Source organism: Cervus canadensis, chromosome 23 (genome assembly GCF_019320065.1).
Source record: "Cervus canadensis isolate Bull #8, Minnesota chromosome 23, ASM1932006v1, whole genome shotgun sequence".
Taxonomy (NCBI): Eukaryota; Metazoa; Chordata; class Mammalia; order Artiodactyla; family Cervidae; genus Cervus; species Cervus canadensis.
In genome coordinates, this window is record NC_057408.1 from 56,721,717 (window position 1) to 56,735,960 (window position 14,244).

At 47.0% G+C, this 14,244-nt stretch overlaps 1 protein-coding gene across 6 annotated transcripts in view; it reads right to left on the bottom strand.

Annotated features, from left to right (window-relative positions):
* PIEZO2 (piezo type mechanosensitive ion channel component 2) overlaps positions 1-14,244 on the bottom strand; it is a 240,735-nt gene that overhangs the window by 51,077 nt on the left and 175,414 nt on the right. For 4 of the 6 annotated variants that reach the window (XR_006265021.1, XM_043444481.1, XM_043444482.1 and 1 more), the window contains exons 17-26: positions 12,561-12,734; positions 9,675-9,716; positions 4,946-5,157; positions 4,484-4,644; positions 3,791-3,967; positions 3,396-3,521; positions 1,836-2,036; positions 1,103-1,307; positions 911-1,012; positions 350-515 (exon numbers count right to left, since the gene is read on the bottom strand). Coding sequence is in view for 5 of the 6 variants with exons in the window: in XM_043444481.1 (XP_043300416.1) it covers positions 350-515; positions 911-1,012; positions 1,103-1,307; positions 1,836-2,036; positions 3,396-3,521; positions 3,791-3,967; positions 4,484-4,644; positions 4,946-5,157; positions 9,675-9,716; positions 12,561-12,734 (1,566 nt within the window). In the remaining variant the exon portion in view is untranslated. The remainder of the gene's footprint in view (positions 1-349; positions 516-910; positions 1,013-1,102; positions 1,308-1,835; positions 2,037-3,395; positions 3,522-3,790; positions 3,968-4,483; positions 4,645-4,945; positions 5,158-9,674; positions 9,717-12,560; positions 12,735-14,244) is intronic. The other 2 variants (XM_043444480.1, XM_043444483.1) reach the window with 1 other exon arrangement.

Below are 14,244 nucleotides of genomic sequence, written 5' to 3' on the forward strand. Positions count from 1 at the left end.
AGCCTGACCTGCTTTGGGTTCAGAAATCATAAAACTAAGCCTCTGGGAACAACATGGAAACACCAGCCAACATGCCCCAGGGAGGACCTCCGGGGCCCCTGGGAGCTCTTGAGGCCCTTGCTATCCTGGGGTTCAGGGGCATCTGCTCCCCAGAACTGCTCTGGGCATGTCCATGGAGGACGGAGGATAACAAGGAGGTTTGGCCTCCAGACCACCAAGCTATCTGGCCCCGGGATTCTTGGCTTCATGGTGTAATCAGTGGGCCAGCGCCCAGGAAAGGCAGGGGAGCTGGAGGCACGGGCTTGGGGGTCGCGCCTTCCCAGGGGCTGCCCGTGGGCGGCCGCGTTACCTGCAGTGGATGAAGTCGGGCACGGGGTTGTGCTGGCTGAATGAGGCTGCATCCAGGTTCATGCAGATCTCCACGTTGTCGCCTGCCACGATCCGCACGGCGGCCTTATTCTCATCCTCAAAGATCTGCCGTTGCAGCGAGGCACACAGGAGTAGCATGAAATCGTCTGGCGGAACAGAAGCATCTGTGGTCTGGCCTCGTCCTTCCAGCTACCCTGTCCAGTCTGTAGGTCTATGTCTGTGGTGGCAGCAAGCAGCAACCGCTTTCCCCAGGACCAGGCCCGCCCCCCGCAGCCTCTCTCCTAGAAGGTGGGTGCATACAGGTGTGTGGGGCTTGATAGTGGGGGTGTGTGGCAGGAGATAAAATTACTAAAATGAAAAAAGTGTTTGGAATGCTAACATGGTATTAACTCTGCAGACAAAACAGGGCCAGCAGGAGCCGCTAGTGGCTGGTGATGCTGACGCGTGGAAGCCAGGACTGTACGTGCTGGGGTGCGGTGGAGGGGCAGGAAAGCACCACCAGGGGAAAGATGAGCAGGCGGGACCCCAGTGCCCCACTTACACACAAGGAACACGGGGTTGGGTCGAACGATGAAGTCAGGGAAGTACAGCCACTTGACGATGTTGTCATTGAAGCTGGCACCCTTGAATCTCCAGGGGTAGTCTGCGGGGTGTGGAGTGGGAGGAGCTGGTCAGGGAGCCCCTCATGCAATTGAGTTCCCCGCTCCCGGCGACAGTGGGGTGGGGGACTCACCTCGGCAGGGGGCAGGGGGGATGCCGATGCAGATGAAATACTGGAAGGTGATGATGCAAGCCAGGAAGCAGCAGTACTTGGGCCAGATCTCAGCGATGGCCTTCCTCCTGCGCCGGTACAGGACAGCAATCAGCCAGCAGGCGTGAATCATGGCGTAGAAGTCCATGCGCTGGCCGATCACATTAACTGACATGAGGAAACAGGTCTGCGTGAGGATGAAAGAGGCAGAAAGTCGGCTTTACAGGGAAGGGGAGTGGCATCGGCAGGCAGCCCCTGGGGTGGTGGAGACCTGCGTTCCTGGGGCCAGACCCTGGGTGAGTTCTTCACCTGCTCTGCCTCTGCAGTGTGTTTTCATCATGAAGACAGAAGACTGACCAGGTGGCCGTCAATAGGAATCACTATTCCAAGTACTGCGGGCAGGCATGCCACATTAATCAGGTCAAAACAGTGTGCTCTGGCTGAGGTCATACATTCGGAAGGCACCCAGACATCTGTAAGACCGGGCGTCCTGAGAAGCCATGTCCATGGCTGCAGGGCAGGGGACAGTCACTGAGTCCCGGAGACTCTCCACCAGGCCAGGAACCCTGCCATGGAAGTTCCCCCCAGACCCCCGGATCCCAAGGAGACAGAAATCAGGGTGTGGAGACGTGCCACAAAGCCCTAGTGGCCACCTGGCTGAAAGCAGCTGCTGGCGTTTTCAGAAAAAAGAGAACAGGTCAGCAAGGAAACTCACCTCCAGACCAAACTTGTAGAAGAAGTAATTGATGAAATACTTGGCACAGTTAACAAGTCCATCATCCAGCTGGAGTCTTGTGATGTTGTGGAAGATGGTTTTAGACACGGGGGTTGAGAGGTTGTTCCGACCTCGGTAGTACTCCTGATGGCGGTAGATGGTGACCTCAAAGGCCAGAATGGCCAGCATCAGCAGGTTGTTCTAGAAAACAAGGAAAATACATGTGATGCCACGTGGTCATCTACAGTCTCTCTCAAAAAGCCATCTCATTTCACTGTGGGTGTCTAAAGGGACAGTGTGTGATCAGATCCCACATCCATGAAACAGTCTTGACTTTAATGCTCATTTTCCCTGTATTGTGGTAACAAGGGTGGAGTCATCTCCAGTTTGCAAATCAGGCTAATTTTCATGATAACAGGATTTAGAACCTCTAGACCAGTGACTGGCGATGGTTATGCCAGATCCAGAAAAAGTACCACCGAACCAGACAGCTGGGTCCAGTTACTTGGAAGGGTTGCCTAGCCTTCTTTGAAACTAAATGTGAGAAACCCTTATACAGTATCCTACAGGGACCCCGGGAAACAGACTGAGCTGCAAACTGGGGCTCAACTTAGCAAGTTTTGAACACAATACCTCTGAAAGCTGGTAGAGTAAAAAATATGCTAATCATACTACAAAATAATAATACAAAATAGGTAACATTTATGGGTCAGACACTATTCTAATCATCCCTTTCAAATATGAGTTGGTTTTATCCTTGTAACAGCTCTTAATGGTAGACATCATTTGTATGTTACAAACAATATCGGTCATATGAGCAAAACACCAGGAAGCTACACCAAGAGAGAGAGGAGATGCTTAGCATGCTTTCAGATTCCAGGAGTTGAGTACAAAGGTTTTAATTACATCATCAGCATAATCCATCAAAGTAAAATGCTCAAACTATCCATCATGGAAACATGTGAATAATCTGAACTATATTGCTTTCCTTATGTTTGTTACAACTATCTGCAATCAGAATTCATTTTTCAAAGACTTGCTGTTTATATGTGGCTACTTCTAAGCATAATAGATGCCACTGATTAAAATCTGTAGAATTTAGACAGCAAGCATTTCTTGTCATGCTACACTTACTTCTCAGAAATAATTACTCTATGACCATTTGGTATAATTTACTCAATATTTTTTCTTTGTGCCTACAAGACATCAATCTATGTATCCTGTTTTGAAGTTTGCTTTTTTTTTTCAACATTACAATATATTTTGGATATCTTTCAGTGTCTGATAATATTATCAATCTGCCTCAGTCTTTGAGTGGTTTCGTAACATTCCAGTGAATATATTTGTCATACTCTATTCAACGAATCTCAAATTACTTAGCTGATTTCTTTTCAGCACAATTCAATACTGATTTTAATACTCAGTCGTGTGTTTTGGAGGTGACTGCAAATCCCACATAGGAGGACGAGGCTGCTCTCCAAGGTGAGGTGAGCGGTCTCCAGGGAAAGGGCTGCAGACATGAACTTGGCAGAGGCAACGCTAAGGATGAGGAAGTCTTACCCTCAGGTAGACAAGCAGAGGAGACGACTTCCTGAGGCCCACCCATTCTGTGGGGTCGATGGGTGCACTGTAGAGCAGAGACTTGTTCAGCTGGTGCAGGGGGATGTTCGTCTGGTTTTCATTTGGCTGAAAAGAAAAGAGAAAGGAGTAAGAGGCGGCCCCGCAGTCAGGAGAGTTCAGACTAGTCTCCCTCAGTTTTGAGCCAAGGGACACGGGGATGGGGAGGGAGGACCCACTTTAGGGGGAGTCAGCATCAGGAGAGACAGGGCCAGGACACCTCCAACTCACTGAGCCGACAGGGGCCTGACGGCGAGGGCTAGGGGACGTGGGTCCACCAAGGTCTGCCTCCCTTCCCTAAAGGCCAGGCAAGGAGACCCTCCGTCTCTGAGGCTCACCAATGAACAGTTCACAGAGAAGTTCTCAGGCTTGATGGTCTGCAGCTGGTACAGCATCTTACAGACAATGATCACACACGTCCAGACGGTGCAGATGCTGGAGGCCAGACGGCGGAGCTTGGCGTACGGCAGAGCGAAAGCCCAGGAAATCAGAAACACGTAGTTGAACAGAGACACCTGAAAACACAAAATTGGAAATGGGGACAAAAGTATGTCACATGGTACAACATCTAAAAACCTAGATGTTTTTAGGCAACTTGACTGATTCAGTTCCTCTGAGCTGAGCAAAGGCTGGCTGAGACCCTCGTATGCACAAGAAATGGCTGTGGGTGTTAAGATATACATCTTGTACACAGAAAGGTGTGCAAGCAGGTGATGTTAAGTAACGTCGCAGCGGGAAACTACAGAGGTGAACAGGCTTTTGGGAGAACACCCATGGGGTCCTCAGCCCAACCTGGAGCTTCAGGAACCTCTCCTGGGAGAGAACACGCCTGAGCACTGCCCTCAAGCTGTGCGGAATTCAGGCATACCCACTCTGGGTGGACACGCGGCACACAGCAATGCCCGTGAGTCAGCGTCCATCTCTGCCCCACCCGCGCTCAGCGTGGGGACCTTAAGTCCGAGCGGCCTGAGGCTCCAGCTGGAGCAGATGCCTGGCTGGGTCTGGCCTGAAGACAGAACAGCGTCACTTGCCTCCTTCACAGACACCCAGATGATGTAGGAGGACACGATCTTGACGATGTGCAGCTCCAGGATCCACCATAAGAATGTCTGCAGCTGGTGGAAGCCCTCCAGGAACCGCAGGAGCAGCACCGTGAGGCGGTCGATCACCAAGTGCCACTTGTTCCTCAGATCTGCAAGGCAGGACATATGACTGTGAGCGGAGACCTGGCCTGTATTGATGGGTCCCTTGTCCCTCTGATCTGCAAGGCAGGGCATGTGCATAGCTGTGAGTGGAAGCCTGGCCTGTAAGGCTTGGTCCCACAGTTTCTAGCTCACTGCCAGGGTCAAATATATACTTGAGCATATATTGAGTATATATCTTATTATATATTTATATATTGAGTATATATTTGATTCCCTTGGAGCAAGACAGCGGTTTGTTTCCTCCACGTGTGAGCCAGCATCCGAGCGGCTCCTGGGCAGGCGGCTTACCTGACGTCTCCTCCTCCTCTTCGTCCTCCTCGTCCTCGTCCTCATCCTCGTCCTCGCTGTCCCTGCCAGGCTCACCCTTCTTGGCTTTTGCAGGGCACCCCCCCGGCGTCTCCTCCACAGGCCCAGCCAGCTGCTTGACCTCCGCCACCTCCAGGCTGGCGGTCAGCTTCATCATGGCGAGGTCCGGAAGGCTTCCCTCGGGGTGGGCCAGCCTGTCGGCAGAGAGCAGCCAAGTCAGGGAGGGAAGGGCGTCAGGAGCTGAGAGTGAGGGGCACGTGGAGGAGGATGAACAAAATGGAAGTCTCTACGTAGCCTGGCATGTGGGCTTGTTAGTGTCCAGTCACTTTTTATTTTTTAAAGCTCTTTCTAAAAAATGAACTGTAAACTCAGGTTTGGTGAGCTCTTCCAATTCAGGTTCTAGTGATGAGTCAGTCATGAAAGCTATCAACACCTAAACTTGACATTTTTTCCCACAGGAGAAAATAGTCAGAGTTTAGGATGGAGAAGCATGAAATGGCATCGTGTAGAGCAAGCATTTCATGGCTTCACGGGGGGACTTACTCATTGTGGTGGATTGGTAATTTTTTCTTGATGCTGCTCAAAGTAATGGAAATAGAAAGGAAAAAAAAAAAGGAGATGAGAACAGAAGAGTTATAAGGAGAGTCAGAGATCACACATCATGCTACAGTCATCTACTATCGCATTCCTGTACGCCAGGTGCAGGGGCCCTAACGCCACGTGCATTCCAGGATGGCGGCCACAGCGTGCTTTGGCTGGGAGCCCTGAGCCGGGCAGCTAATCTGAGAGTGGACGGCACTGCAGTGGTGAAGGGCAGGACGCAGAGACTGCTGAGGCAAGTCAGGTCATGCTTTCTTAGAAACACAGCAAACCATCCCCTAGGAATCAAGTCATTCACAGTTTAAGGAGGGATATATACCTTTTTAAATTCTTAAATAATGTGTAATGTCAGTCAACCTTTGCATGGACCAATCTCATCCTGTAGCCATCTGAAGCATATGCAGTGGATGCAAATGCTTCTGGGGGTAAGAAGCCTACATCACACCCCACCCTGGGGCACCAGGTGAACAGATCTCTTGGGAAGAGTGCAGCAGCCTGGCTGAGGGGGCTGCAGCCTTAGGGAGCTCAGCGACTCTTGGGGGTCCAGCTTAGCTCACAGCGAATAGTACTGAGTATGATCTTGTTCCTCAATTTTTAAAGAGTATATCTTTTTATTCATATTCAAATGAATGTTTGAAGGAACGTTTGTGGGCAATAAAGTAGACAATAGGAAAAGGCCTATTACAGATAATGCAGGTAGTCCTCCTCATTTGCAATAATTTATTCATTTCAGCCTGACTGTCACAAGACAGACACTTAACAATGTTATCGTATCTGTAATACTCTGAGTTTTATCTGTAATATTGTATCTGTAATATCTGTTATTGGCTCTGAGTCAATTTCATGTCTCTAGAATTTTACTTTTTTTTTTTTTTTTTACAAAATGAAGAAGTTTGGCTAGATAAAAATCTAAGCTCACATGCAACTTGTTGGATTTTTATTTAAAACGCCTGTGATATTGGAGAACTGTGGTCAAGGTTCTGCATTGCTCTTGGACTTTCAGAGAGGTTCTCCCTCAAAAGCAATTCCTTTTAGCGATGTCAAGCAGGTAGATCACAGAATGTCAGAAACAAATTGCTAATTTAGTGAACAAAGAATGTTCTGAGGTCGGTGGAAGAAAGTGTGCTGACATGTACTTGCTTATTTTCTTTTTCTTTTCTTCTCTTATTGGATATATGTGTACACATAGCTGACTCACGCTGTTGCACAGCAGAAAGTAACACAATATTGTAAAACAACTATGTTTCAAAATATAAATAAATTAATTAAATCGCATGATCCAAAAAAAATTCACCTTTCAGTTTGGCTTTGATAATCCACATTATAGCCAGATTTCCACAACATTATTTTCCACTTGTATGTACTTGCTTATTTTCCTAAGCTAGATAATTCACCTGAGAAAATCTGTGTTCATAAAATGCCTCTGGATGAAAGTATTTTCAATGCACGGTTGGAGTTTCTACTTTAAAAGACACTGTATGAATCCTTTAATTGTGCTTTCGCTTTTCTCATAGCATTTTTCTGAGACAATCCAGAACAGTGTTAAAAGCATGCTCTTTGGAATCAAAAAGATTTAGATTCAGCCTAAACTAGATATCTTACTAACAAGGGGACGTGGCAAAGCTCCTTACTCTGTCTTTTATTTTTTAAAAATTTTATTGAAATAGAGTTGATCTACTATGTGTTAATTATAACAATGTGATTCAGTTACACATGTACACAGGATCAGGTGTAATGGCTCTGGTTTGTGTATATGTAGGAGAACTAACCATTGCTCCTGTTAAAATATTCTAAATCATTCTGTTTACAAATTCAGTTGGAACGTCCCACAATTTTTGACACCATCAGAATTTTATCAGTCAGCCACTGTCCTTAACACAGCCCTACCTCACATCTTATAAGGTTAAGTCTAAATTGTGATTGACCCAGAAGTTGGATATAGGTATGTCCCCTCTTTCATCAGAAGTCCCATCTACAAACACATTACCCTCCTTATTAAACAGCACTGAGCATACAGAAATAAATTTGGGGAGAGAGAAAGCTTATTTACTCAATAAAAGGTTCACCCTATCATTCTAATCAAGAGAAGTCCTTTCAAAACTGGACATACTTCACGTGCAGCCTTTCAGAAGCACACACTGTGTAGAGACAGGGTTTGTTAGGTCGAGTGCTCCCCAGGGCACAGCTCTGACTTTTAAAATGTGGGCATTCAGACAAAAATGAGAGTTCACTGGAAAGAAGATTGAGCTAACAGTGGAATGCTTCAAGTTTTTAATTATTTTAGATGACTGAGTATGGGTCGTCCTGAGAACTCCTGAGTCAGTTCAGGGTTGATGGGCATACGTTTTTCCTCAAGAGGAAAGCAGGGGGCCAACTCTGTACCATCAGCATCCTTGGCACATTGGTTCTAGGACACCTATGGACACCAATACCTACAGGTGCTCAAGTCCCTTGTATAAACTGCTACAGTATTTGCTTGTAACCTACGCACATCCTCCTGTATATTTTAAATGATCTCTAGATGACTTGTAATACCTCATACTATTTGAATGCCATGGAAATAGTAACTTGAACACAGCAAATTCAAGTTTGCTTTGGGGAACTTTCTGGATTTTTTTAAAGAAATGTTTTTGGTTGAATCCACGGATGCAGAAACCATGGATATTGAGGGGTGAATGTATTCGTTGTCAGAGCCCATCAAACCACTCCTGCCTCTTGGGCGCCCCAGCCACCTCCTCTTAAAGCACATGGTCAAGACTTTATCAGAAACACAGAGGGAGAGAGAGACAGATATAGTGTGGTTCTTTTTGAGGGATAAGACTGATACGGCTGCTCAAGATTTATGCTTCAAGTCTCTAGCTTACTTCTCTAGCTGGCAGCTAAAAACTTGAGGTTGACATTTCTCTCTCAGGTTGCCCCCAAAACCAGCCCCAAAGGGAGCCCACCCGGCCTCATTCCTCTTCCACAGAGATCTCCACAGAGATGCACTAAGTTTTTACACCTCTTTCTAGACATTCTGCCTCCTCAGGTCTGCTACTTGGTTATCAGCCTCAGCATTCCTCTTAAGAGGAAAGAGAGTGGAGTAGAAAATCTACAGATCTTTCCAGGAGTTGTTTTGTTAAGTGGATTTATTGCAAAATACATGCTTCTACTACCTAAATTACTGACTTGATTACTTAAGACGTGAAGTTATGGGAGTGGATATTTTAATTCTCTCAATAAAGTAAGAAGAGCTTTGGTGAATTAGACCTGAAGACTCTTCTCTTTTGGGTACTTGAGGATAGCTCTACACATGGCAGGTGTCAGAGCTCACCCTTTGTTACCTGTGGTTATGAACATGTGCTATCTCCCCGCCTGGGTGATGTGCATCTAAGACATGCTGCCCAACTTGGCTTTTTTTTTTTTTTTTGGCGGAAGGCAAATATATTGTCATATCTGTCAAGTAAAATACCATCCTTCTATATGATGCTCTTTTAAGTAGATGTATACTTGAAGAAATTGGTGTTTTAATTTTCTCTTAACCATAGATTGTTGGACCTATTATCACTTCATTCAGGCATATCCACTAGTGGTTAAGCCCCCACGGTAGGTGAGATATTGGCCCTGCAGTGGATTGTACAGGGACCCAGGGCCTGAGGGGCGGAGGTGGCGGGCAGGGGAGATAAGACAGGCAGGCAGACGGGGCTGAAGGCCAGTGTTGGGAGGCGGCAGCAAAGAGAAAGTGCTCCAGGAACTCAGAGGAAGGGCCAGTACGCTCAGCAGGGACTCGGCAGAGATGGGTGGTTTGTGGAGCAGCTGGTTCTTGAGCTGAGCTCTCGATTACGTGTTCAGGAGGGAGATGGGCTCGCAGGCAAGCCCAGGGCTAATTCTACCAAAGGGTGACCAATGCCGAGCGCCAGCTGAAGACCCTCGGCCACCTTCGAGTCCACTCAGCAGCACCATTCAGTCCAAACACCGAATGGTTGGGTTTGCAAGAGACATCCATAGCATACCTGGAGGCCATGTTCACTGTCTGATGATGTCAGTTTCATTTACAAGCTAATAAAGAGCTTAACACCCCCAGAGACCATTTTTAAAAAGGAGCCAAGAGAGAAAACGTTGAAGTACCCACCTATTTATTATCAGATACACACGCCCATTGACCTTGGCATGGCTAGCAGGAAGCGCAAGGCGGCAGCGGGGGGACAGTCGGAGAGAGAAAGAGGAGAGTGTTAGCCAGAGAGAAGGAGCTGACTGTGCCCTGTAAGCTCTGCATCACCAGGTATGTCACCAACACCTTTCACGCACTGCGAAGTGTCCAGACAGTGAGGTTCGGCAGCACCGTGGAGTCAGACAGAGTCAGGTTTGAAGACACTTGACAGTGACCGCCTCTTCCTCCCTCCCTCCCCCAAAGAATCACACGTCTGGTCAGGTACCTGTAAGGTTTAAATGTCCAGAGTGCACTTATCAAATAAAATACCACGTTTAAAATGTTAATTCTTGGTCCTTCTCCAGAATTAAAAAAATAAAATCCTTTGAGTATCCGTATTCAAGAAACTGTCTTCTGAGGTTTTTCTAAAGTTAAAGTTCAAAAAAGCCATTCTATTTCTGTATGTGTCATGGTACCTTCTAAAACAAATTATTGACACGTGGCAGTCACAGATATTTAATAAGGAATGGACATTCAGTATCTTACTGTTAAGTGTTTATTATATAATAATTATGTTGTAATTATGTTATAGTGTCTATTTTATCAATATAGAAGGGAGATGATATTCCTGACAATGTCTACCTAGAAATAACAATAATTTCTTATAAGATTTGTCATAAAATTTTTCACGCTAACTCTAAATTCTAGAAGGCTCAACATGATGAATTCTGCTTCAGACACAAGTGACACTTGCCTGCAGGGCAGACACAAATCACACAAACAACAGACAGAACAGGCAAAGGAGAGCTGGCTGTTCATAGAAACAACTGGACCAGAATCAATATAAGGGATAAAGTGCACTGATCATTCCCAATTTGGGATTTTTTTTTTTTTTTTTGGTGTAGCATCTACTAAGAGGGAAGGAACAGAGGTGAAGCATGACAGTCAATCCAATTCTGAAAAGATCTCTTTCTTCATCATTTTGACTCTAATGTAGCCACTTACTAGGGTCCTAGGGACTAAAAATCACTAGTAAAGAAAACACTGCAATGGAAAAGATTTGTGAAAAAGATGGGATATACACCCCATGCTCCAGGTAGAAATTTGGGGATTTTTACATGAAACTCCTGCATGAAATCCCTAAATACCAAACTCGGATGAGTCCTTTGAACTCCTCTTTTCACAGAACCAAAAATGAAATCCCATGACCCCAAACCATGCATACTGCTGACATTACTCATTCTTGCCTCACCCTTTATGTTCTCTTGGAAAGTAACAGTTCAGGGGGTGCTAGGGGCTGAGCCTTGGCCAGAGGAGGGCCAGCCATGGCCTCAGACTGACCAGACCACGGGGCCTCCTTCCTGTCCAGCCATGTAACGGGGCTACGGGCTGGCTGGACAGTAGGGGAAAACAGGAGGACACATCTTGATAGGAGGCTGCTATCCTTTTTCAGAACCCACATAATTAAATCACATTTACGTACTTAAGGAAACCCTGTTCAACACATTCAGTTTTCCATAATTCCACCAGTCAATCTTAAGTGAAATCAACCTTGAATATTCATTGGAAGGACTACTGAAGCTCCAAGACTTTGGCCACCTGATGTGAAGAGCTGATTCATTGGAAAAGACCCTGATGCTGGGAAAGATTGAGGGTAGGAGGAAGAGGGGGTGACAGAGGATGAGATGATTGGATGGCATCACCAACTGAATGGACATGAGTTGAGCAAACTCTGGGAGATAGTGAAGGAAGGAAGCCTGGCATGCTGCAGGCTTCCTGCACTGTGCAGGAACTGTGCCTAATTTCATGAACTGTGCCTAATGAATTACTGCTTCATCTTCTTTCCGTGGACTCACTGTTTCCTTTGAGAAGGGGCTTGGGAATTTTCACCTGTGGCGTCTGTGTTCCTCTGAAGGCAGCACTTTGCTCCCTCATCTACGCAACAAGGGTTTTCCAGAAGCTGAATCACAGGCTATTATGTGAAGCAGAGAGGAAAATCTGTATCAAGGCTCATTAGACGAATGCCTGAAATGTTCCTGAGATGGAGCAGGCCTATGGATGTGTGCTGACCGGTTATGGCTCCATGCACACGGCCAGGGTGAGACAGATCCCATCAGCTACTTGGAAACACTCTGTATTAGTATTTATTGATGGAAGACAGCAACAGTGAACTGGTGGCAGAAAACATTGCCTTCGCTCTTTCCTTAAATGCTACTCTGGTTACTCACAGATGGCAGAACCTTTCAGCTGAGGTTGTTCCTTCCCGAAACAGAAGGGAGAATTCTGTACTATGCTTTCATTCATAGAGACTTCCTTACTACCTGTCGGTGCAATAGAAAACTCACCCTCTGAATTTAGCCAGATTCTGTAAACATTCTAAAAACACCCCACCACCCTGGATACAAAAGACACATCGCCACCACAAAGGAACCTCAGAAGCATAGCTCCTCTGGACCAACTCACACGCCTGTCAAGATCACCCACAAAATGTCATAAATCACTACCCGTGTGCATGCTAAGTTGATCAGTCATGTCCGACTCTTTGCGACCCCGTGGATTGTAGCCCACGAGGCTCCTCTGTCCATGGGATTCTCCAGGCAAGGATACTAGAGTGGGCTTCCATTTCCCAGGGAATCTTCCTGACCAAGGGATCAAACTTGTGTCTTTTACGTCTCCTGCACTGGCAGGCAGGTTCTTTACTACGAGCACCACCTAGGAAATGTAAATCACTACCTACTGTAAAGTGCCATCAAACACTCCATATTTTTTCTCATTTTTTCCCACTCAGAGGCTGACTGTCATGGCAAGTACAGGTTGATATTCTCAGTGAGAAGATGGGAGGGTCTGGCTGAGCTTGCATGGGCTCACCTATAGACAGCGCTGTCCTCCTTGCTGGGGATGGACTTCAGGTCGGTGAGCTCCAAGAATTGGTCGTGGAAGTAGTGCAGGTGCAGGATGCAGACCAGGAGGAAGGAGGTAGGGATGAAGATGCGCGTGAACAGCTCGGCCACCGTGAACTGCTTCAGGCCAAGGTCCTCCAGCCTGTGAAACAGGGCGGGTTTCCCCGGTGGTCTCTTCCACCCAAATGTCCACAAGAATTTGGCTATTTCTTGGTGATTTCACACTGAACATTTTCAAGACAGAAGTCTCCATTTCCCCATATTCCTGAAGCAGACAAGCTGTTCTCGCCCCCTCCCCACCCTGGTCTTCCCTGGCACAACCGTCTACCTTGTGCCAAACGCCCAAGTCAGGACATCCCCTCCCCCAACACACTTTCCTGTCTCCACCATCCACATCCCTTCACCCTCATCTCCTGAATCTGTGCTCTAGTTTCCTCTCTAGTGCCTTCTATTCTAGGTGAGGCCGCCATCCTCAATCACAGAACACCCCCCCAACCCCTGCTGGCCGACCATCTGGCTGTGTCTACTCTTGCCCCCACACATCACTGCTTTCTCTGCCAGTCAAGGGTGCTTTAAAGACTTGTAGACATTTCACTGAGAAGGAGACGCAAACCGTCATCACCTAGGAGCCCTGCACCTCAGGCGCCTGGCTGACCTCCACCCTCCCTGCAGGTGAGCCTTCCTGCTGTTCAGCACACTCACCAAACCCTGTCCTGCCACAGGCCCTTTGCATTTGCTGTTCTCTTTTCCTGGAATGTTCTTCCACCTCTCAGCTCCCAACTCAGTTTCTAAAGACAAGCTCCTTCTTATTCTTCAAGAGTTTAAATAACATCTCCTGGGACTTCCCTGGTGGTCCAGTGGTTAAGATTCGGCACTTTTACTGCCAAGGACATGGGAAATCTGTGCTGGTCAGGGAACTAAGATTACACATGCCAGGTGGTGCAGCCAAAAAATTAAAAATGACACCTCAGGGAAGCCTGCCTGAACCACTCCATCTCTAGCTATTGTGCCCCCACTTCGGCTTGTTTTCGTTTCCTTCACAGATGTGTCAGTTTGTAATTTATTTCACATAAAGTAGGTTTTTTGGTTTGTCTCCTGTCCTAGAATGTAAACTCCACTGGACTCAGACTCCCTCTGGCTTCCAGTTGATATTCAGGTGCACAAGAGTGTCTGGCTCAGGCAAGGTGCTCAGCTCTATGCTTCCTCCTCTGGACACTTGGCTCTATGCCCAGTCCTGGTTTGATTTCCAAAGGAATTTAGGAAGTTTAGAGGAGCTGAGTAGAAAAGGCTAGAGTCCTGTCTATTTCATGCATGAGAAAGAGCTCATCACAGCTAGTTTCCATGGCCAACCACTCCTTGAGAGTCCCTTGGACAGCAAGGGGATAAACCAGTCAATTCTAAGGGAAATGATCCCTGAATATTCATGGAAAGGACTGATGCTGAAGCTGAAGCTTCAAGTCTTTGGCCATCTGATGGGAAGCCCCAACTCACTGGAAAAGAGGCTGGGAAAGATTGAGGGCAGGTGGAGAAGGGGACAAGAAAGGATGAGATGATTGGATGGCATCACCAATTCAATGGGCATGAATTTCAGCAAACTCTGGGAGATGGTAAAGGACAGGGAAGCCTAGTGTGCTGCAATCCAGAGGGTTGCA